The sequence below is a fragment of the Trachemys scripta genome, chromosome 10 (assembly GCF_013100865.1).
Source record: "Trachemys scripta elegans isolate TJP31775 chromosome 10, CAS_Tse_1.0, whole genome shotgun sequence".
Taxonomy (NCBI): Eukaryota; Metazoa; Chordata; order Testudines; family Emydidae; genus Trachemys; species Trachemys scripta.
In genome coordinates, this window is record NC_048307.1 from 3792289 (window position 1) to 3817538 (window position 25250).

General features: G+C 50.6%; 1 protein-coding gene across 1 annotated transcript in view; it reads right to left on the minus strand.

Annotated features, from left to right (window-relative positions):
* The window catches only part of SLC9A3R2 (SLC9A3 regulator 2), a 94172-nt gene extending 70621 nt beyond the window's left edge, over positions 1-23551 (minus strand). The window contains exons 1-2 of the mRNA XM_034784883.1: positions 22863-23551; positions 13033-13293 (exon numbers count right to left, since the gene is read on the minus strand). Coding sequence (XP_034640774.1) covers positions 13033-13293; positions 22863-23072 — 471 coding nt within the window. The 5' untranslated portion in view covers positions 23073-23551. The remainder of the gene's footprint in view (positions 1-13032; positions 13294-22862) is intronic.
* Positions 23552-25250: the final 1699 nt, after the last annotated feature.

Consider the following 25250-nt stretch of genomic DNA (forward strand, 5'->3'; position numbering starts at 1 on the left):
ACTTGTGCGTTACATACCGGTACTTCCTCTGGACTGAGGAAGTTTGTCCCAAGCATCTAAGGACTGGAGCAGTTCAAATTCCAGACGAGGCCCCATTTACATGACTGCCTATCTTGGCCAAATGCAGAGCCTGAACTGGGGATTTCCAGAGCTAAAAGCACAAGTAGCTACAGCTTGAGCTAAAGAACTGACCTCCCAAGCGGCGAGCTGTAACAGCCCCACATCGTCTGTGGAGCACAGAGCGGGATCCATAACACACACTCCCCAGTGTGCTACAAACACGTGGGCCTTCTGCAATAGCCTATGTTGGGAAATCTCCCGTCACTGTATTAGCATCAGTGCAGATCCACCACGGCAACAGAGGAGGAAGTGCTAGTGTAAACAGGAGAGGTTGCCGGAGTCCTATGCACATGCAACTTCCACTGATGCTACCACCAGCCGATCCGTGCTGAGGCAGCAAAAGGCGGATTAGCTTTGCCAGCATAGGTGCCACCAGAGAGCACCTGAGCGCAGACACTGGCAGAAGGGGAGAAAATATATAGAACCCCAAGCAGGGAAATGTATTTAATCCTCCCATCAAGTCTCTTCCGCTGCTCAATGCCAAGGTTATGATTAAGCTCCAGCCTCAAGGAAACCATAACAGAAGAAAAGCTACGACTACCGTGCAACGTTCACGACCAGAACGGCTACAAAAATAACAGATCTTAAAGGGGCACTGTCGAGATTTTGCATACAAACAATATCCGATGTAACAGTCCTTTACCTGGGCTGTGGCAACACCTTCAACAGTCAACATGGACGTGATTTTAAAAAAATCGAATTTGCCTTTCGCTATTTATTATTTCTATTGCTGTAGTGCCTAGGAGCTCCGGTCGTGGGGTAGGATCCCATTGTGCTAGGCACTAAGCAAACAGAACCAAAAGACAATCCCTGCCCCAAAGACTTTACAGTCTAAGCACTGAGGCCGTTTCTTTAGCTTTGCATTTCACCCCACTTGGTCAATGAATGGAGATCGTTCATGTTCACGCTGATTGCTAGCCAGTTTCACTTTGCAGTTTGCACGCTAAAACTGGGAGATCAGGGCATTTTTTAATTTAAAAACCATGCATTTCTTTTAATGTCATTTCATAACATAATTACTGCCGACATTTCTGCTCAGACGAGGAGGTGCTAAATCTTTCTGGCTACCCTACAAATCCTAAACTCTGGACCTCAACTAAACTGGCAAAATCCTTTTAAAACATTCATCGTTGCTCAATATTCTTTCAGTACTCGGGGAGAATTCTCGTAAGAGAAGATATTGCCAGCCTAGGAGGTTTTATTTGCAACAGGAAAAACTCTCTCATTCCTGACCCAAACCGAACTGTAAATATTTAGGGTCCTGATGTAAATATTTTATCTACACCTGCAGTTACTGATACACTCTTGCTAGCGGCACACAAGGCTTGCACATTCTAAACCAGTGTTTCCCTAGCAAAGAATGCATCAAGTTTGTACCCGGTACTAAACTTTTCGTGGGTTTTTATTACATCTCCAGCACATAGAAGGTTTAATAGCCACTGCCCCATCATGCATGGCTGGCACACTAAGGGCCAGTCAAGAAATCCACCGGAGAAACCTCCTTACTGACAGCCTAGTGCAGGGGTCGGCAACCTTTCAGAAGTGGGGTGCCGAGTCTTCATTTATTCACTCTAATGTAAGGTTTCGCGTGCCAGACATACATTTTAACATTTTTAGAAGGTCTCTTTCTATAAGTCTATAATATATAACTAAACTGTTGTTATATGTAAAGTAAATAAGGTTTTTAAAATGTTTAAGGAGCTTCATTTAAAATTTAAAACAACGCAGCAAGAGGACGAAGGTGTTGGATGCTTGCAGACAGACTTGGAAACTGGAGTGCTGCTTAGCCTGGGTGAGCGGAGGGGAACAATCAAGCCATTACAAACTAGGCTGAGGCAAGTCTATCCCGGTTGGCCTCTAATTTCACCCAACTCCCATCAATTTCCCATCCCTGCAAGAAGCACAAATAAAGGGTGAAGTCGCCCCACTGAAGTCAGGGCAGGATTTTTCCCCTGGTGGCCAAAGAACATTAACCAGTTCTTCATACTGCCCGAATTTTCCAGAATGGACTGATAAGCTGGGCCCAGGGTCAGCTTGCTCATCAGAATAAATAACCAAAGGTAAAGTCATGTTTCTAGGAGGGCAATAACCCTGCACTCTTCACTCATATCAGCAAACTGCTCGTCTCCACCTGGCAGGAGCAGAGAGTCACCCCCCGACACTCACAAGCACAAGAGCTTCTTTAAAACAGAGTTCTCAGGCAGCACAAACACAATAATACAAATCCTCTTCAAACCCCTTCCAATCAAGGGTCCCAATGTCTGATACAACCATCAATTCGTTTGGCCTCACAGCCCCCCCGAGGCAGGTAAGAGCACAAGAGACAATGTGATGTAGAGGACAAGATGCTGGTCTGGGAGTCAGGAAACCTGGGTTCTGTTCCTGGCCCTACTGCTGACCTGCTGTGACACCTTGGGCAAATCACTTCAGCTCTCTGTGCCTCAGTTTCCCCTGCCACCCTTGGTCAGTCATATCAATTTAGACTGTACGCTCATCTCTTGCTATGAGTTTCTACCATGCCAAACACAATGGGGTCCTGATCTCATCTGGGGCCTCTACTGCAATATAAACAGGAATAATTATCCCCATCATACTAAACAGGTAAACTAAGGCACTGTGAGGCGAAAGGGCTTGTTCAAGGTTACACAGTGAGCCATTGACAACGCTGGGAATAGAAACACGAGGAGGCAGGTTCTTTCACTAACTAGTAGGCAACACTGCCCTCATAACATTCTTGTAGAGGCCCTGGAAAGCACGGTTTAAATTAAGAATCAGATGTTAATTCCTACACATTAAAACATTGCATTTTGCAGGGTTGTGCCTGCTGTTACAACTCAAGACTTGCCATGTGAGTTACCAGACAAGACACAAAAGCCAATAATACAGAGCAGAGATTGGGGCGAGTGGGGCATCTGGCTGCAGTGATAAAAAACAAAAAAGCGAACGTTTAAGAACAGACGTTTAGCAGCCACAAAATCCTGAATGTGGATTGATCCTTTTTGTATTCAGATATGTTGTATAAGTCACGGGTCGGCAACCTCTGGCATGCGGCTCGCCAGGGTAAGTTTGTTTACTTGCCGCATCCGTGGGTTCGGCAAATCACGGCTCCCACTGGCCACAGTTCGCTGCTCCAGACCAATGGGGGCTGCGGGAAGCGGCGCGGGCTGAGGGATGTGCTGGCCACGGCTTCCCGCTGCCCCCACTGGCCTGGGGCGGTGAACCGCGTCCAGTGGGAGCCGCGATCGGCTGAACCTGCGGACGCGGCAGGTAAACAAACCGGCCCGGCCCGCCAGGGTGCTTCCCCTGGTGGGCCGCGTGCCAAAGGTTGCCGACCCTGGTATAAGTAATAAAATGGCCAATGCATTTACCCAGGCAAGCAGGCACTATGCAAACACGGCCTTTGGGATGGTTTCATTAGGGGCGTTCGGTACTCGACTGGCAACTCAGTTAAACAGAATGCCTCCACCTACACACCAGGAACTGGAGCAAGTGCAGACACACCTGCTCTAACTCTGATGTAGGTAGGTGAGTAACAGCAGCATGGAAGGCAGCGAAGGCCTATGCCGGACACTTGGTATATACTCAAGCATTCACCGCCCGTGCTGCTGATGCTTCCCTGCGATGGGCATTCGAGCCAGCTTTCATTTAGTTAGAGCCAAGCTCAGGGATGTCTACACGTCTTGCAATCACACCTACTGATTGCCGGGCTGGCGTTATGTTAGCACAGGCAGTGCTAGGCTTCCTCCACGAACGCTGGCCCAGCCAAGATGCCCCACTCCTGACCCAGTTGTTCATAGACAGGTGTTTACAGCAGCAACAAGACCTCACCTGCCCCTGCACCATGGAGGCAGTCTCAGCAGAGATGCCAAGGGTAGGATGGGCCATGGAGACTGAAATACCTCCTGTCCCCTCGCATTGGTCCTTTCAGTGCAAGGATGGAAACACTGGCTGGAGACACCATGGGGGAAGCTTGTTTTCTGGACACAAGATGCCTCCAGTCTCCAGACTGTCAATCTAGCACCTGCTACCACTCTGCTGTCAGGTTTTGTCCTTGACGTCACTTTTTAGTTCAGTGCATTAAGAGTCAAACCCTGGCACCACTCAAGTCAAGGAGAGAATTGCCTTGCTTTCAACAGAGCTAGGGTAGGGCATTCCTCTGCCACATTCAGGTCTAGCTGTAGATCATAGTTTGGGGGCCAATGGCCCAGCAGCGGTTCTGACCTGAACGGTGAACGGGTCGTGGAGTTGGCCCGACCATTCCCACTCTCCAAGGGTTTCATGGCAGGAAAACGGCAAGGAAAGCAATACACATGTTCCAGATGTGTGTCTTTACACAGGCACTGCCTGTGTGCACCATGAAACCTGCGCTGCAATAAAGCAGAACCCCTGCTCTGTTCCTTCGGGAGTGCCGCTACGAGTTATAGCCCATCCACATCTGGTTCAACATTCCACTCTCCCGCCGCGGCTCTCATGGCCTGCACATGAGATTTGGTCTCAGAACATCACTCTGTGTCAGGCCTTGGCCCGGCCCCCGCAAAAGAAAGACTAAAAGGCAACTTCACACAGTGGAGCTCTTGCAGAAAGTCAAATATCCGACTGTTTCAAACAGCTAGTTCTGTGCAGCTGAATCTACTGGGCGTAGTTAGCCTCTGGTGTAACCGCAATGACTTCAGTGCCTCTACACCAGGGATCAGGTTGGCCTCTTAATATTCCCCCGGGGTAGTTCTGGTGTCAGAGACGTGTCCAGCTGCAGTTGTGCACACCTGGATTTGTGATCTCAAAGGGCAAAGGCTCAGGTTTCTCACGCTATTGAACATTTCTTCATACTACAGTGACATGCGCATTTTGAAAGTCACCCACCCAGCTGAGCAGCATCTGGGCCAGAGCCCTGCAATTTCGTTTAGTACAGCCCCGAGCAAAACCGGGGCAGTGCTGTAATAGAAAACAACAAGCCGGCCTTTTACACACACTGGATTTGGGCATTTTGTTAGCATCTTATTCCCTATTTTTCCTATAGGGTGAGCCTGCCGTCATCCCCAAGGTGCATTTGCAATAAAAACAATGGAATGGCTCGGCTGAAACAACATTAAATACACACTAACAGCTCCTGCTGAGGTCACACGCCCCACGTGCGGCCCTCAGCACAAACATAGCGACAAGCTGGGCCTTATATGCTGTTTTAGGACCAAATTGCAGAGATGAGGGCCCTCTCCTAATGCATCTGCCTGCAGCCCCACAAATCTAGGAGTCGTCAACTCAAGTGTCCTAGCTGATGTGCGAGCCACTAAACGCTGAGATACTCAACTTAGACAGCACATGGGTCGCCCAGTCTAGTCAAAATCAAGAACCATCTGAACTTGGAAAGAATGAACATTTCTCCGAGGAGCTCCACTTCCTACCAATACTTTGCATTTCTAGGACCCTTCCAGCAGGGGATCTCACTTCACTAAAGCATCGACTTAAGTCTCACGATCCCGTGGTGAAGCAGGCCAACATTAATAACCACATTTTGTAAGGGGAGAAATGGAAGCAGAGAGGTTACGTGACTTGACCAAGGTCGCACAGCAAGACAGTCCAAACACGACGGAGAAACGCAGAGTCCCATTGATCGGAGTTCTAAACAACAGCGTCTTAGAGTAGCTGTGTCCTTTCCTCTTCCAAGTTGCAAATGGCAAATTTCTTCTGTATCCCTCCAAACACAGATTGCAGTAAAAGATCCAAATATACACACACGCTCACAAATTATATGGTTCCTTCCGCCAAGAAACCAAGTTGTAATTTATGGGGTTTGACAGAGCGAGCCACAATGTATCAGTTAAATCTTACATTAATTTTACCTCCTGGGGAGAAATTTCTTGAAAGCCAGGCAAACAGCACACAGGCGCACACCCCCTCTCCAGCTAAGCAAAGCAACCACTGACTTCAAACCAAATGACCGTAAAAAGATGGATTCCCCTAACACCTCACAGCAGTACAGGCGAAGGGTGATACCAGAGGAGATAGCTTAGTGATTTAAGCAGCTGGCTTTAAACACCTACATTCCTTGAAACTGCTGGCTTAGCTCCAGCCCTGTTCCTTCCAGGGCAAGGAAGTTGAGGACTTTTGGACAAGACCTGAAAACCCAAGGTATTCTCAGCTCCTTTAGGTCAGCGCTTTAAGATCCTTAAAGGGCACGTTTGTCCCTGTGCACCTCTGCCAAAATCTCCCCTGTTTACCGGTGTGAGCTCCAGTACTCCAGAGGTGGTATACATATGTAGGTATACAATTTGCACCGTATTTTGAGATCCAAGGTGCTCCACAAAGAGATGTTACTACCACGCTGGGGAGGGGAGCTGATATCTGAAAATGATGGTACCCAATGACATGACTCCATACTCACTTCTTTCTCCTGCAGCTGGCCACAATGGAAATGGAACAGAGCTGAATCCCATCCTAATTGCTCTAACGATAACTTGGGATAATGGCTGAGCATTGGGAGATGCAGGGGTGTTTGACGACAGATTAAGGATCCTCGCTGTTACTAAATAGTTTCTGCCGTCACGGGGAGAGGAGTCCGTATTGGTTGTTGCCACATGACGCCATCCCTGACTGAGTGGGAGAAGTTCTGCTTTGAGATCTGCACAGTAGATCTGGACTGAAATTCCCCATTTTCCTCACAGGTTCTGCATCCTGCATCCTTGAAGGTTTGCATGAGTCAAACATAAGTTATTGGGCTCAGTGCAGAGGTAACTGGGTAAAACTCACTGGCCTGTGTTATACAGATGGTCTGACTGATCTAATGGTCCCTCTTGACCTTACAGTCAATAATCTATTAACCCCCTGCAGCACAGAAAATCGGGGCTTGGACCCCTCACGCTGCTCCACAGGGAGACCTGGACCTTTAAAAAACAACATTTAAACTCAACTTTACTGGAGGATAAAAAATTCCCAGCAGCAGTTAGAAGAGACAGACCTCCCAAACATGGGCATCCCAGTCACGGACACCCCAAACACTGGTTCCAGAGCACAAGGTTCCCACCAAAGGGGTGGCTGACCTGCGGTGTTGGTGTCAAGGGGGTGAGTTATTACTGGAGCGTATCCATCTCCTATTCTTGGATCGTTCTCCTGCACTCTGGCCGTTTTTTCCCCATGGAATGAGTAGGGACAGGCGTTCTGCTTTAATTTCTGTCCTACCAGCCCCTAATGCTCCTCCCCATCATGTGTCTTTCCCCCACACACTCGGCTCGGTTCTCCCCAGAAAGTGTCTGCGGATACGTTGTATGAAGGACGCTACTCTAGTCCAAAGGAATCGCACTGTATCGGATTGTGAGAGAGAACAAACCACTGGGGCGGCCTGCCGAACAGAAGCATCCTGCAACAACACCATCCCGTTTATGTGGCTCTCTGTTTGTTCCCAGGGCATGGAATGGCAGGGCTCACTCTAGTCAATGACATAACCTTCTGGCCCGCAGCCCTGCCGATCGGCTGTCTCACGGCAGCCAGGGTGATTGTAATAAACGCTGAATTATTCAGCACCCTGACGTGGTTATTTCAAGGGACACAGTCCTGGGCAAGTTGATCTATTGGGGACACACTTTCAAATGACAGTTGTCGGGGGTGGGTTTTGGAGGCGAGAGGGTGGTTTGTTCTTCCAACATAAGGCTGCTGCAGTGTGAAAAAGCATAGCTCCCAGCCCGACCAGCCCACCTGCACAATCCCCCAGGGAGTTACCATCCCCACTGCATCCATGGACATTGCACATGGCGCTGCTCCCCACCCCTGCTCTGCTGACAATGACTGGAACTGGCCGGGGGAACAGAGCCACTGAGCAGGACAACTCTGCGTGCTTGTGTTGCATGACTGTGGCCACCATCAGTTAAGGAGTACCATGCCACGCGGCCCAAAGGGAGCCAGGCCTCAAAAGCATTCATGTGCTGAGGGAAGGAGAGGTGTGTGGGTGTGGGTAAACAATTCCCCTCCTTTACAGTGCTGGATTCAACCCGTCCAGCGCCTGACAGCTGGCACTGCCTTGATGCGGCCAAATCCTGACTTCACTTGTACTGGTGGAACCAAGAGCAAAATTTAGCTCATATAAATTGAAGACCAATTATGTCCCAACTACTCTCTTCCCCTTCTACCAATGCTAGATTATGCCCTACAGTATATTCTCCAGTCCAAACAACGGGGCTTCGACCACTTCCCTTGCAGGACTTCACAGGGATTAATTTTTTTACTAATATTCAACCTAAATTTGCCTTTTTCCCCATTTCAGCCCATTACTTCTCGGTATAGTCCTCTGGGCCCCACTGAGCAGTCCCATAAAAGAACCATGTCAGTAATACCTGCGTGGCTGTCGCTCTGCGTGCCTACAGGAGACGCTGAGGATACACTCGTGTTACAACAATCAAGCCAAAGTCAAATACACCATAAAAGACACAAATGGATCAAGCCCTACCCTGAATCTGTCCCACGGTGGTTTTGCCACTGACTTCAATAGGAGCACATTTGGGCCACGTGGTTTGATATAATAGAAATATTGCGTTTTCCTCCCCCTTATTCGTTACACTTCTTTGACAAAAAGTCATTTAAAATTTTTCGATCAAAACTGAAATTATACAGGGCGACACCTGTTCCAGACACGCCGTGTCTCCAGGCTGCCAACACAACGGCAGGGCTTGCCGTCAGACACAGCGCACATGCCTGTGGGTGTCCGTTATTAAGCAATTTGCTATCCTCTTTCATGGCTCGCCTGGCAGAGATGGAGTGCCGTTGTCCTGCCACGGATGCCCAGGGCTTCCCACCCCTCCATACTATTTATCCCTGCCTGTTTACCTCTTTCTGCCCCCCCGAGCTGAAGCCGTGTGGGTCCTGAGGCTGTCAGATGGGTCGGAATACCAGCATATGGTGGTTAAAATCACGGCTTTGCCTCTTGTATGTCAAAAGCCACCTCCCCCACGCCCAGCTTTCATGAAGCATCGAGGGGTCGTTAGATCCCCATCACCTTAATTCTTTGCTAGCTGGGAAAGGGAAATCCCACTGTGGTTTCAGGCAGACACTGATCCAATACTGTATCTACCCAGCTTCCCAAAGCTCTGGCATGGGGGGGATCCAGTAATAATACCTGATCACGCACTGACAGGCAACCGTGCCTCCCACAGAGCAGTGCCAGCACAATGGGGCAAGGCTCGTATTCTCTAGAGTCCTGCAGCCACACCGATCATGATCGGAAATTCCCCTGGGAGCCCCAGGACCTCTCTGCAGAGGCATGGTGTTTTCAGTGGATGGTGCCTGAGGTCCCATGGCAGCTTCCTGAAAAGCTGATTGCCAGCTGGACGGGCCAAATCTAATCTCACCTAGAATACCACGAGCAAGCGAATGAAGCAGGGCAATTTAGTGGCCTGAACGTGGGATTCAAGGCCCCGAGTTCTAATCCCAGTGCTGAGCAATTAGTTGCCGTTTGACCCCTTCAGAAACACTTCCCTCCCCAAGAATAGTTATTTCCCCGTCCCGCCATTTCCCCCTCCATCAACTGAGGAGAACGACATTCACTCCCCGTCCCCCAAAGGCGGATAGTGACGGGCCGTAAAAGCGCTTTGAAGCCGCTGTCAAGTGTGAAGTGTTGTATGAAGAAGTGATGCAGAAACCACCTGCAGCCTCAGTGGTGATCCCCGAGGAGAGGACGGCAGAGCAACGTGATTAGAGGCGCTTGCAATATGACCAGGAGCCTCCGTTGGGGGGGCCTGACAGCTGACGAGCATTCACCATGGGACTCGCTGCGCCAGGCCGGGCAAACAGCACACCCCACTGTCCCGTGAGCACGCGGCTCCCTTCCCCAGCAGTTCATTCCCTGCCCCACCCAGGCCATGCTCTTTTCAGCACACAATGGGTTTCAGTGCTGGGAGGGGGCGGGGTGGGGATCAGAGCTGCTGTTTCCCGAACAATGGGAGACGGGAAAGAGGTTTCACTTTCAAGGAGGCCGAGTAGGGAGCCTGGGAAGTCACTCGCTGTGCTTTGCTGCAGCCTCATTCGCTTTGCTCACGTCGGAGCCCAGCTCCGCTTCGTCCCAAGTATTTATCGACTCTCCTGCTGCACCCAGCAAGAGGCCCCAACCGTCAATCTCTCCAGGCTGGGTTGTTTTGGTTCCACGCTCTCTCCAGCCGTTTCCCTTCATAAACAAGGAGTGGGACCTAATTTGTGCTGCTCTGCTCCCCTCTGACCCCGCCCCCATCAGGGTCACCGATAGACCCAGCGACTTTGGGCGGGGGGGGGGTCCCGCGGTGCTCATTCGGAGAGGGGGCAAGAGGGAGAGAAACAACATTTAACTGGAGCCGTTACACACGTTAATCCATCCTCAAGGTCAGTTCTCTCGGCTTCTGGAGACCGTAGCGATCTGCCTCAAGCCACAAGTACAAACCCACAGCCACAGGCGTCAGCAGGCAACCCAGGGAACAGAATTTGTGACCTCAGGCTGATTCACACACCCCTTCCTGCTGCCTGACCCGTTAACGGGAACCCCAAATACCGGAGCAGCCCTGACATGCTCCATCCAGTAGAGGGCAGTGAGGCACACACCACACCGCCAGGCACGTGGCATGGACTTTTGGAAACTGGAGCCCTAATCTAGCAAAGCAACCTGTGCAGTCTGATGGCAAAGCCATCTCACTGGGCTTCGCGCACCATCGAGCTGTTCAGTTTTGCTTCTATTCCGGGCCCCCTCTATTACTGTGCTTGGCCCGGGAGAGCAGAAGCCAAGTCTAGAGGAGGCCAAACTAGAACTGCTTGGAATCATTTCTTGGACACTCTTCACAACTTTTAAAAATAAATTCTTTGACAAGTTTCTCCGCCCCCACCCCTCTCTCTGCTCAGGTCTCAGGAGAACACCCACTCTTGGAACCGACTGGTAGATTCCAAGGCTGGAATCATCTAGTCTGACCTCCTGGATAACACAGGCCAGATGAACACAGTAAGCTTATGCTATGCTGTGACCTAACACAGCACCTTAGACGGCCTGGCTACCCTGACCCTCTGCGTCTCAGACCCACTCCTCCGCAGCGACCAGCTCAGGATGTTAGGGATAATGCTGCTGGCCTCCTTTGGAAAGCGCTTGGAGATCCATGGATGAAAAGTGCTAGATAAGAGCTAGAGATTACTGTCATCTGGGCCTTCAAAGCATTTCAAAGTGAAACCACGTTGCCTCTGGTCTCCCAAGGAAAAGAAAGGCGAGTCCCATAACAGAGCCGAGGCAGCTCGCAAAGCCTCCAGGAGAGTCTACAGGCCTCTGTATCAAAGGATGCAAGGCGGGTCACCGGATCTTTATACTAGGAGCAGGGAAAGCATGTTACCCCTGCAAAGGAGACAGGAGAATCTGAGTTGCCGCTTCCCTCTCTCCCTAGAGGGAACAGCACCAGCACCACAAGTCTCTTGCTCCAACAAATTCAGACACGTTCACTTGTTTTTACTAATTTAAAAAAAAAAAAATTCCGCCGACTTGAGGGCTGATCAGAAGGGCCCTGGCAAGCGGAACCTGCTGCTCAGCGACAGGACAAGATTTGCACACCCGGTGCCCCAGTGAACCTAAAACCTGAGCGTTCGAGCTCTGTGATCCAGTCAGAGCGTGGCCTGTCTGCTGCCAAGGGGAGCAGGACAAAGACCCACCAGTCATCAGACGGCTCTGACCTTCAGTCACTAACAAACGGGGGTGGTTGCACCGTGCAGTGACAGAGCTGAGCTGGGAGAAGGGGTTTCCCGGCTGCGGCAGGGATGTTTGCAATTAGAAGTCCTGGGGGAATTACAGCCCATGGATGGGTCATAAAACAATCAGCTCAGTGACACGCAACATCCCTGTGCCGCTTCTGCCAACATCCAGAGTGAGCAGCCTGGACATGAATCCCTCTTGCCACTCATGGAGCGCAAGCCCGTACCGCCGCCACGAAACCCCGTACCGCCGCCACGAAACCCCGTACCGCCGCCACGAAACCCCGTACCGCCGCCACGAAACCCCGCAGCCCTGGAAACCACCTCCAGTTCTTTCCCTCTTCACAGAGTTAATAAAAGAAACTTTGCCGAAGATCTAACAAGGCAAGAAACATGCATCTTCTAAAGTGGCTAATTCCCTCCCGGTTTAAACAGAAACAGGATCACAATAGCCCCCCTGGTTCCCTCCCCTCCCCCCGCAGGGAAATACAAGGAGAGGGACAAACTCATCATAAGCCTCACGACTTCATTACATGCCCAAGGTCCCTACATTTTCCCCGGTGGTTTGCAGGGTAGAGGAGGTAACAGAGAAGTTGGGATAAAGGGCAAAGCACAGCAGAGGGCCGTGGTTCTGTGGGTAATCAACCCTCCAAACACAGCTAACCCTATAGCTCCCTGCTCCCTTCCACCCTCCCCAAACAGCATGGCTGGGCCAGTTACCGCACTGCCAGCTCCCGCCTATGCTCCTCCACGACCCCTGGGACCAGAGTACCCAGCAGGAGGTAACGTAGCTTCAAGCAGTAATAGCTTTCCCCAGGTTTTAGGGGAGATTGCCCACTGTCCGGAGAAAGGAGACAGCACAAAGCCCAGCAGGGGAGGGGGGGTCCTTCCCAGCTCCTCCCCTGGCCGCACAATTTTTCCCAAACGGCTGATGAAGCACACAGAATTTCTGCAGATGGGAAAGCGGCTGCCCTGGGTGCAAGGGGTCTCCCAGGCAGTCACTTCCCCTGGCACATGGGCCCAGCACAGCTCTCAGCAGGGTTTTGTCATTTCCCTGCTAAGCATAACTCGATGCACATCTGGCAGTAGCTGGGCAGAGGCCCGGGTAACACAAGGCTGCAAGAAAACAGCAGGGGACTTCACTCGGTAGCCATCTGCAGAAGCACCAGTTGGACCAGAGTCATCCCACTAGAGCGCCCCCCCTCCCCCCGTCCCCGCTATTTATCCCTGTCCATTTACCTTCTTCCCGCTCTCCGAGGTGAAGCTGTGCGACGAGTGACTCCGGAGGCTCCCGCCGCTCAGCTCCAGCTGCGGTTTCCAAACGTCTCCGTTGTCGCTGCCGGGCGATTTGGCTGGCGACGCGTTGGAGTTCACCGGGATCCCGGCGTGCGCCATCTCCTCAGTGCACGTCAGCCGCAGGCCGCAAAGGTACTCGTCTGTCTCCTTATCCACCACCAGCAGGCGGGTCTCAGACTCCACCGCTTTGATGCGCTGCACCACCTGGAAGGGAACAGAAAGGGGGAGAGAGATTTAGCCAGGCAACTGCAAACCAAACGACACGATCCACAACCCCCAGGCCACTCTCCCCGATGCAGCTGCTCTGCAAGGCCGGGGTCTCAGCACTCTTAACGAGAATCTTTCCTAGGAACTGATTCATATATATATATAGACACACACACACACAAACCCCCCCCCTCTCTCTCTCATATATATTCCCCAGGGTGCTGAAATATTTGATTGTCTCCCCCCACACACACACATATTTATGAAAGAAATGATCTGATTCTGTGCCTTCATCCTGGCTTTGTGCTACCAGACAACAGAGCTGAGGAAAGCAAATGGCAGCTAAAGGGGCTGAGAATAGGATCTGGGGTCAGTCACCCCTAAATCCCTGCTCAGAATCCAGCTCAGGTCAGTAGGGAGTGAATTGCTGTCAGGAGACGGTTTGCGGGGTGGGGTTTGGCTGGGTTTTGTTCTTTAAACTGAGGGACATGGTGAAAGGAGCTGGTGGTATCCAGCCAAGATAGTGAGAGGAAGGACAGGCTAGTGGTGGGAATGGGATGCGTGGGACCTAGTTTCTACTCCTGGCTCTGCCACAGCCTCCCCGTATGACCTTGGGTGAGTCTCTCTGTGCCTCAGCTCTGCCACCTGTACAATGGGAATAACAGCTCTGCCCTCCTCATGGGGGAAGGATAAATACATTGATGCTTGTGAAGTGCTCGAATACTATGGTGACTGGGCCAGATAAGTTCATGGATAGGAGCAGACAAGGCTCCACCCAACAAAGCCATCCAAACAGCTATCAGCTGGTCCCTTTGTGGGTGAGCTCAGAGGACGGACTCTTATAGACTGAACATCACTTGACCTTCTACCGGGGTCTCCTGTTTAGGGCAGAAGGGGCAAGGATATTGCTGGGAAACTTGCCCTCCAGCTGGAGCGAAGCAGTCCAGGCTCCGGATGCTTATAACCCCCAGATCCTTTTCAACAGTATGACCACCTAGCCACTTAGTCCCCATTTTGTGGTTGTGCATTTGATTTGTCCTTCCTAACTGAAGTAATTTGCCCTTATCTTTATTGAATTTCATCTTGTTGAATTCAGACAAGTTCCCCAATTTGTCAAGGTCATTTTGAGTTCTAATCCCGTCCTCCCGAGTGCTTGCAACCCCTCCCAGCTTGGTGTCATCTGCACATTTTATAAGCACTCTCTCCACTCCGTTATTCAAGTCATTAATGAAAATATTGACTACTACCGGACCAAGGACTGACCCCTGCGAGACCCCACTAGTTACGCCCTCCCACACGTCCCTAGTTTGTTTATGGGAACGTTATGTGGGACTGTGTCAAAAGCATTGCTAAAAATCAAGATCTATCATGTATACTTCCTCCCTCCTAACCACCAGGCCAGTAATCCTGGTCTGGCATTTTGTTCTTGACAAATCCATGCTGGCTATTCCATATAATCCCATTAACCTCTAGGGGCTTCCAAATTGATTTTTTAAATAATTTGTTCCAGTTTCTTTCCAGGTTTCAAAGTTAAGATGACTGGTCTATAACTCCCTGGGTCCTCCTTGTTCCCCCTTTTAAAGATAGGCAAACATAGTAACCTTTCTCCACTCCTCTGGGACCTCACCCGTGTTCCATGATTTGTCAAAGATAATTACTAATGGTTCTGAGATTGCTTTGGCTAGTTCTTTAAGTACCCTAAGATGAATTCCATCAGGCCCTGTGCCAACGTGAATACATCTAACTTATCTAAATATTCTTTAACCCGTTCTTTCCCTATTTCGGCTTGCGTTCCTTCCCCTTTGTTGTTAACGTTAATTGCCTTGCATATCTGGGCACCATTAGCCTTGTTAGTGAAGACTGAAACAAAACAAGCATTAAACACCTCAGTCTTCTTGATGTCATCAGTTATTAGCTCTCTTTCCCAACTAAGTAGAGGTCCTTTGTCTTTCTCTTGCTCTAATGTATATAAAGAGCTTCTTCTTATTGCCTTTTATGTCCCTTGATAGGTGTTTCTGATTTTGTCCCTACATGCTTGTGCTGTTCTTGTGTACCCCTCCTTACCAAGTTGTCCATGTTTCCACTTTTTGTAGGATTGCTTTTTGAGTTCCAGGTCATTAAAGAGATCCTGATGAAGCCATATTGGCCTCTTCCTATACTTCCTTCACATTGGGATAGTTTGCAGTTGTGCCTTTAATAGACTCTCCCTGAGAAACTGCCGGCTCTCCTGAACTCCTCCTTCCCCTTCGGATTTCTTCCCAGGGAACATTACCGACCAGTTCGTTAAAGTCTGCTTTTTTGAACTCCACTGTCCTTATTCTGCTGCTCTCACTCCTTCCTTCCCTTAGAATCAGGACCTGTATCATTTCATGATCATTTTCACCCAAATTGCCTTCCACCTTCAGATTCGCTACCAATTAATGTTTAACCGGGCTATGGCCTGCAGCTTCAGTTGTTCTGCTCAGGGTACAGGACATGTTACAATCCCCAAGGTTACAAGTGACAAACAACCCCACTGCTCAATTACCTAGCATACCCCAGGCCAGGTCACAGAACCTGCATCCACAAACGGAAAACAGCCCGATGAGAAATTTATAGACTGCAGACACAGCTGCTTGTCCCTGCACCAGCGACTCCACTGCGCAGCAAAAAATCATGTCACTCTCTGCATTGGCTCGTATCTGGAGGCAGCACGGCCGGGGCTCCCATCCATAACGCGGAGCCAGCTTGAGGAGGAGCTACCCAATCAATCCCCAGAAAATCCCTGCTGCTCCCTTTCAGATCTGCTTAGACACTTCATCAGACTCAGCTGCTCAGAGAAACCGGAGAGGCAGGGACGGTGACATGAGCTTGTCCAGAGATAGAATTAGGGCCAGAGAGACGGCCCTGCAGTGGCAGGCAAAGCATGGGGAGGGCCACTCCAGCTGATCTGCTGGCTGGTGTGGAATTAGGGGGCAGGGTCTGGCCAGCCCCCATCCAATCCTGGTTGGGGAGATGGCATCATCACTGTTATCAGCAGGGTTCTTGCTGCCCTGCACGGTCCGTGCAGTTTATCTTAAAGCTTCAGCTCGCGGAGGTAACGGATACCATGAGAAGATCAGCTTTCATTCACAAAGTTTCAGCCCTTCTGGCTGCAGAGAAAAGACATGGCAGCATTGGCCAAGTGCACCCAAAAGGTTCAAAAAGCAGAAGGCAAATTAAGAAGAACATAGGGTGACCAGACAGCAAGTGTGAAAAATTGGGACAGGGAGTGGGGGGGGGAAGTAATAGGAGCCTATATAAGAAAAAGACCCAAAAATCGGGACTTTCCCTATAAAATTGAGACATCTGGTCTCCCTAGACGAACACAAAGTTCTTTTTTTTTTTTTTTTTTTAAATCTCATGATTTTTTAGACCGGACTTGTGATTTTTTTAAACACTCAGCACTACTCTTTTCATGGGAGTTGAGGGGAATGTAGACAGAGCACTTGGGGGCAAAATCAGTCTTCTGCTCCGTGTTTGTACCACACCCAGTCCAATGAGATCCTGCGTAGGGCCTCTGGGCACTATTGTAACACAATTAATAGCCAGCAGAGGGAAGGGGAGCTCTGGTCACCTTGACATTTTTATCATTTTCAAAGGCTCGTGCGGAGTTCCTCGCTTCACACTTCCCCTCAAAGGGCACTGCAGGGTTCCCTAGTCTGCTCTCGACCTGCCAGAGCCAACAGGGAAGCACCTTAATAACTCTGTCACCACAGCCAAGCTCAGAGGAGATATTGTCCTGTCCAAAAAAATCCACTGTATTGTAAGTGCTTCTGTGCTGCCCAATGCACCGGCTGCAGGGTCCGAGTGTGACAGGTGCTCCATAGAGGCACAAATCAGACAGAACAGCGGATGGCCAAAAGGTACCGTGCTCCACTGCAGCACAGAGGCAGAGCCCAGCAATTAAGGAGTTAACGCTGTAATGGGGCAAGATGGCTGTTCTGAATGGTCAGATTGCATCACACCTTGCAGCTTTTTTCATAGGGAGTTCAGTGTTGGTGAGAGGTGCGAGCCCTCTGCTTAGCCAGAGAACGGGTCCCCCACGAGCAGCATTTGGGTATGCTTCCCTCACACACCCTCCCCCAGCAGTGTCTCTCGACCGCGAGCTGATGGGCCACACACAAGTAAACATCCTCTATGGCCCACTCGCTCCTGGGTCACTGCCAAGACCGACAGCAAGAGACCCAAATGGTACTCATTGTGACTGGGGTTTCTGCAGGCTTTCAGTGATGGGACTGAGGCCTGGTCTTCTCTAGAAAGATATGGTGAAGATACGTGGAGAAAACCACACCCCTGACTGACATCCCTATGCGGACATAACCCACAGCGTAGATGGAGCTATGACAACAGAAGAGGTTTCTATTGATGTAGCTCATGTCATTCAGGGAGGTGGGGTTTCTATACCGACAGAAAAAAAACCCATCTGTCAGTGTAGGCTGCGTCTATGATACAGTCTTCATAATGTAGACATACCCTGAGACCACAGCTCAGTGAGTGTCACTAAACCACCATTACCTGGGCAGCCACTTCCACTCACTCCCAACCTGGACTAGACGGGAACCAAGGACCTTGTGGTGAAAGATTCCACGTGACCTTCAAAACCTCAAGAGCCACTCTGTCCCACCGGGCCTTTCACCTTGGAAATCTGTGCCCCACCAGATAACCACTTCCAAAAGAAAGCAATACACTGGCCTAGCAGACAACAGGGGACTACAATCCAAGTGCTCTGGTTTCTAATCTAGGCTCTGACACTGACTGTCTAGGGGGACTTGGGCAAAGCACTGCACTCCCGTTCCCTTATCTGTAAAACTAGGGTTATAATAGTTACCTACCTCACATGAGTGTGGTCAAGAGCAACAGATTACAGATGTTAGAGGTGTAAGTGACCTATTAGTTCTGCTAATTTCTCCCCCTGAGACCCAGTTGGGATTGTTCCCCATAACACAGTTTCTATAATTTTGCCCAGTCTAGATTTAAACATCTCAAGCAACGGGGCTCTCACCCCTTCCTCAGGGAGAGGATTCAACCACCTCACAGACCTCACGTCTGCCTCAGAATCGATATAATTAGAGAGCACATGAAAAATCAGGAAAACGAACATCTTCTCACTTCTGCTCAACATTACATTCCCAGCCAAACAGCTGTTCCTGGTGTCAAGGACAACATTCACAGGCAGCCACCCCTATTACCCACCCTCAAGAACGATGGGCTAGCAGCGTGAGGACTGAAAGCAATCGCTCCATGTCTGCAGTCTATGCACGTGCCTTCTAGAAGGCCTAACAAACAGACTTGCCTTATGCATCTGTGTAATTATGCAACCTTCATTAACATCTTGAAGTGCCACTGCAATGAACAGAAAGGCTGGAAAGGCTCACAAGGAGGGGTAGTGATGCAGGCTCACCAGGGCTCCAATGGTAATGTTTGCCACGGTGACCTCCCCCACACTTAACCCTCGATGCAGAAGGGCAGCTCGAAACTGGCTCTGTTAAAATGACATTGCACCGTGCAGTATGTCCCTTTTTCAATGATTCCTCAGTTTACAACTCAAACGAGGCTATTCCAGCTGACACCACTGCAACCTCAACCTGGGATCTAAACACCGAGGAGAGGGGGAGTCAATAGGCAGATGATGGGCCAAATCTGGACTGCCGGACGCTTTGGAATGGACCGCAAAATCTGTTCATTTATTTACTTATTATTATTATCGTTATTGTTATTGTGGTGTGAAAAATGTTTCTCTGGCGTCTGGATCTTGACTGGACCTTGACCAAGAAATCTGGACCTTGACAAAAAATAATTGAGTACCTCTGATCTAGGAAAAAGAACAGGAGTACTTGTGGCACCTTAGAGACTAACAAATTTATTAGAGCATAAGCTTTCGTGGACTACAGCCCACTTCTTCAGATGATCTAGGAGATTCCTCTCTCTGCCCATATTAGCATGGGCGGTGTTAGCTAAGAGGGGCGGGGGCAAGAGGACACCTAGGGTTAACCAATTATCAGGTGTTACAACCACAACTTGCCTTGTCTACACTAGGACTTCAACCTGTGTTAGTCAACACAGCAGGGCGAGCACATGTTAAGTTGCCCATCCCACAAACACTGGGAAGCAGGCGGCAATTCTGCAATGAAGACAGGAGCAAAGCACCTTGAATCTACTTCCTCTGTTTGCGCTTTCTGCTTGCTTTAATCTACAGTTAGAAAAACAATGAAGCAACAAATAAAAAATACAATCAAATGTCATCAGCTTCTGCTTCCTGAACTTGCAACAAAATTATAAACAAACAGGGGAACGGGGACCCCTCCTCTGCAAAAGGCTCTTTGCTCCTGGCTGTTTCAGATGTAGGCGTAAACCTGTTATTAGCTCCAAGGCTGATGTCCCTAAGAGAACAGGAAAAGCCCAGCAGGATCAGACCAACTGTTCACCGAGTCCAATATCCTGTCATCAACAGAAGCTAATGTCCGACACATATGGTGGAACATTCCCACAACCTACATAACTTCCTCCATGACAAAGTGCTGAAAAAGTTTCTCCTGACCACCAGAAAATTACTAGCGTATTGTTTTGAAGCACGAGGATTGGCAGCCCAGCCCTGTGTAACGTCATCCCAGCTAATGTGACTGCAGATGATAACTCAGTTCATATAAATGTTGAATCGTTCTTGGAACATACTAAGCTATCTGCGTTAGTAATACCCTGTAGCAGTGAGTTCCAGAGGTTAATTATGCCTTGCTTAGAAGAAAAACATGGAGAGGATGAACTGTCTCTAGTTTCACTTGACCTACCCAACCGAAAAGCCCACACATTTCATACATGAAATTGATGCCTCAGCAATGTTGAATCAGCCTTCACCATCACATCAGATTTGAGTATACAAAGTCTTGACGATTTTCTGGCGTGAAACACCGCTCTGTATGTAATAAGAACACCCTCATCCACCCAGCAATTAGAACAGAGCGATAGATGTACCCTGACTCCATTCCAAATATAACTGGAGGGGCAAGTGTTAACTTCTGCAGAGGGTGCTCAGGTCCACAGCATTGGCTTAATTAACGACTAAACAATAAAAGCCATGTCCTGGCGGGGTGTCAGTTACATAGCACTTTAATGGCGTTACCACTGCTTGCACCACTACTGGGGATGGCTCTGTATCTCTCAGCAAATCAGTCAGTCATTCCATATCTTTAGGACTCACTGTCGGCAACTAAAAACTGAGACCCACTACTTCCAAAGTGCTGTTGGTTCCATGAACCATGCAGACGACAGATCACCAGGCTGCCCGTAGAAATTATTACAGGAGGCGCCTGCCATATGCTCTAAGCTACTAAAATATTCAACCCTGCAGTGCCCTGAAAACTAGACAGATAGACAAAAGAACTGCCCAAATGGGACTCGAAAGCACCAGGCTCTTGAAAAGCAAAGAGATCTCCAATTCAAGCTAGAAGCTGCTTGTTTCTGGCCATTCTTTTTCCAAAGTAAGTTGGAGTGAATGCAAGTATAAATTATGTGAGAATAGTAATTATTGTGAGCATCTGCACAGTCTTTGCATCAGTAGATGCCGAGGCACTTTTCACAGGTCAATAAGCATTACTGACTGCATCGGGAGTAAGAGAAGCGCAGCAAGGAGAAGTGGCTTGCCCATGGTCAAAAAGTGAGTCACCGGCAGAGTCAGAAATAGAACCCAGGTCACCCGATTCCCAGTACCATGCTCAGAATCACAGAATCGTAGGACTGGAAGGGACCTGGAGAGGTCTTCTAGTGCAGTCCCCTGCACTCATGGCAGGAAGCAGTATTAAGACCATCCCTGACAGGTGCTTGCCTAACCTCCTCTTAAAAACCTCCAATGACGGAGATTCCACAACATCCCTGGATAAATTATTCCAGTGATCAGCTACTCGGACAGGAAGTTTTTCCTAATGTCCAACCTAAACCTCCCTTGCTGCAATTTAAGTCTATTGTTTCATGTCTTAGCCTCAGAAGCTACTTTCTGCTGGAACCTGTTCACCTACAACTCAGTGTTTGACTATGTCACAGCAATGCCCTGACCATGTCATAACACCCTTTGCTCTTTCCTACCTTGCCTGGTCTTGGCAGGGACATAACATGATTATTGCGCAGTCAGATGTTGTCCATACAGACAAGACCAACCATGCTATAACACACTGTCCTCGTTGAAACTTACTAGGGTACACTGGGTGCTCCAACATGGTAAGATAATGTTGCTGTGTAGAGCAAGCCTAGAACTGTGTGGGAACCTATTTTACTGTACTATCTACTGCTGGTCATTTGGCAAAGGGAAGCTTTTAAACAAACATTCAAAGGGAGGATCACCCTCCTAGCTTCTCCGCCCGCCCCCCAACTTTAGCACATTCCTGAAGACACCTTCCAAGGAGCCAGGGGAGCAGGGTAAAGTAAGGAGGTTTCAGGCCTATGTAGCAGGCTGCGTGCTCCATTTGAAGAGTCAAGGAAAGACTCACCAGGGTTAGAGTTCTGGTCCCTGTCCCAACAGGGATCTTACCCCCAATAAACTGCTTATCTCTGTGTGAATTACTCTATCCACCTTGTCGTACAGGAACCATCACCCAAAGAGAGACACTTTCCATCACGCTAGCTTCACTTGGAAACTCGCCTGGGAAATCCAGCGGAGAATGGGAAAGCTACTCAGAGTCTTATCGTAAATTCACAAGCAGTTTTAGTGACCAAACCGGACACTGACAGGTCCCCAGAAGAAAAACAACACCTAGGCAACCCAATTCAAAGCTGCTAGTGTAGGGCTCTGTGTTTTACAGCTAAATAAAAAGCCTTGTTGCTAGACTGGACACAGCATTAGGAAATATAATGTAGGGAACAATCCTGCACCAGCAGGGGGTGGGTTAGATGCGACTTGATAGGACTTTCCCGACTTTAACCTCTCTGAATATTAATACATAAACAGTGGGGGCGGCAGGGGGCATGTGAACCATAGGAATTACAGGAAACAAGTTAATGACCCAACATCAGGGCACCTCATTCCACCAGCAGGCGACACAGACACAGCAGATGAAAAGCAGGTGCTAAGGATTATTAACAAAAACTTTCCATGTCACTCTGGCTTCCCCACGCCCAACCTCCAGCTGAAACCCACTAGCAAACAGCTGGACTGCTCACCCCAGATTAGCGGTCACCTGGCGGTACCTCTCGCTCCAGCTCTCCAGTCAGACAGACAGAGGGATCCAATATGAGTTAGACCCTGCCCCAGCACCCACCGACAGACCATCTGTCCCTGGGCAGCCCCTTACCCCAGCACCCACCGACAGACCATCTCTTCCATGGGCAGCTCCTTACCCCAGCACCCCACCCACGGACAAAAAGACCATCCCCAATTCCCCCAGACAGACCGACCATCCACAGGCACCCCCCTGCCCCAGCACCCACCCACCCAGACCGTCCACAGGAACCCCCTGCCCACGCACCCACCCACCCACCATCCCCGCCCCAGACCGACCGACTGTCCACGGCCCCCCGCCCCACACCGACAGACCCCTGGCGGGAGTTCCCCTGCAGACCTGGTGGTGCGTCTCCTTCTCCACGTTCACCCCGTTCACCTCCACCACCCGGTCCCCAGCGCGCAGCGCCGCCGCCTCGGCCGGGGAGCCGGGCTCCACTTTGCGGATGAACTGGCCGCTCTTGCCCTTCTCGCCGTGCAGGTGGAAGCCGTAGCCGGTCTCCCCCTTGATCATGTGGCAGAGCCGGGGCTTCAGCGGGTCCTTGGCCATGGCTGGGGCCCTTCCAGCCGCGCGCAGCGGGAGCTCCCCGGGGGCAACCTCGGTGCCCGGGCGCCGAGCCCGGAGCGCCGCAGCTGGAGGCGCAGGGCCGAGGGACCCCGGCGGGATGAACAAGTGGCCGCAGCTCCCCGGCCCCGGGGCGGTGCTGTGCGGCTGGCGCGCTCCCTGCCTGCGCCTCTCTCCGGCGCACCTGGCGAGACGGGGCCCCTTACGCGCGGAGAGGCGCAGAGGCAGGAGCCAGGCTGCGAGGAGAGGAGGAGGCGGCCGGGCTGCTGCTGCTGTCGTCGCCGAGCGGGGCCATGCTGCGTCCTCCGCCCGCCTCTGGGGTCCCCTGCACCAGCCCCCCGGGTGTCCCGCTCGGCCCCTCCGGCTCCGGCGCACCGACTCGGCTGCAGACCCGAGCGGCTGTTCTCCTGCCCGCGGCTTTGACTGCTCCGGCCCCCGCCGCTGTTACTGGGGCTGCAGCGCCTCCTCCCCGCTGCTTACGGCTCCCAGTGACATTGCAGCCGGGGGAAGAGCTTGGAGGCCAGATGTGACCAGGGCACCTCCCCCTGATGCAACCCGGAACCTTCCAGAGCTGGCTGGGGTGGGAGTGTGTGTGGGGGGGGGGCATTACTATAGACTCCCCACCAAAAAAATAATCCGGCCACCGCAACCCAGCATAGACCTCGGGGCAGGGGAAAAGCTGGCCTATCTGTCTCATGCTCTTGTGGGCGCTGTGTAAATTGGTGCTAGTCCCGTCCCGTCCCATGGGACATCGGAGGGGCACACCTGGGTCATGTCAAATAGGGGTGCAGGGAGGTCTGGCTGGGTCACCCTCATTCCAAAACCTAGTGAGTTCTTTGCTGATCATGCCAGGGGCCAGGGCCGGCTCCAGGGTTTTGGCCGCCCCAAGCAGCCAAAACAAAACCAAAAAAAAGCCACAATCGCGATCTGCGGCGGCAATTCGGCGGGAGGTCCTTCGCTCCAAGCCGGAGTGAGGGACCGTCCGCCGAATTGCCGCCGAATACCTGGACCTGCCACCCCCCTCCGGAGCGGCCGCCCCAAGCACCTGCTGGTGCCCGAGGCCCAGCTAATCACTGAGTCTTGGTGAAAACCACTTTGTGAAGGGCATGATTAAAACTAGTCTGTATTTCATTCCAGCCCTTTGCCAGGTGTCAACGTGCCACCCAGAACCAGTTAAACGTATCATAGACTCATAGACTTTAAGGTCAGAAGGGACCATTATGATCATCTGGTCTGACCTCCCGCATGATGCAGGCCACAAAGCCGTCCCAACCCCTTTCCCTGGACTCTGCTGTTGAAGTCCCCAAATCCTGTGGTTTAGAGACTTCAATTAGCAGAGACTCCTCCAGCTAGCGATCCCTGCCCCATGCTGCGGAGGAAGGCGAAAAACCTCCAGGGCCTCTGCCAATCTACCCTGGAGGAAAATTCCTTCCCGACCCCAAATATGGCGATCAGTAGAACCCCGAGCATGTAGGCAAGAGTCTCCAGCCTGACCCTTGTAGCCATTATACTATTTACCAGCGATGGCACACTGTTCATTTGACTAAAATCACGTTATCCCATTAAACCATTCCCTCCATAAACTTATCTAGCTTAATCTTAAAACCAGACAGGTCCTTCACCCCCACCGTTTCCCTCGGAAGGCTGTTCCAATATTTCACCCCTCTGACAGTCAGAAACCTTCGTCTAATTTCAAGCCTAAACTTCCCCACGGCCAGTTTATATCCGTTCGTTCTCGTGTCCACATTAGTACTGAGCTGAAATAATTCCTCTCCCTCCCTGGTATTTATCCCTCTGATATATTTAAAGAGAGCAATCATATCCCCCCCTCAGCCTTTGTTTGGTCAGGCTAAACAACCCGAGCTCCTCGAGTCTCCTTTCATACGACAGGTTTTCCATTCAAGAGGGAAGCCAGCTGGTTTCAATGTGATTGCAGACCCCAGGGAGGAAATCAGACATAAGGGCAAGAACGGTCCAGTGAGCTAGCTGTACAAAGAATGGGAGGATAGGGGTAGCCGAGGCCAGAGAACATGAGTCCCAAAACTGGTGGTGAATAAGTAACTAAAATAATGGATTTGTAGGGTGATTTCCCATTGGACTTTAGTGGGAGTTGTTGGATCAGGCCTTAAAAACAGCCAACATGGGACTCTGCCTGGTCTTTGC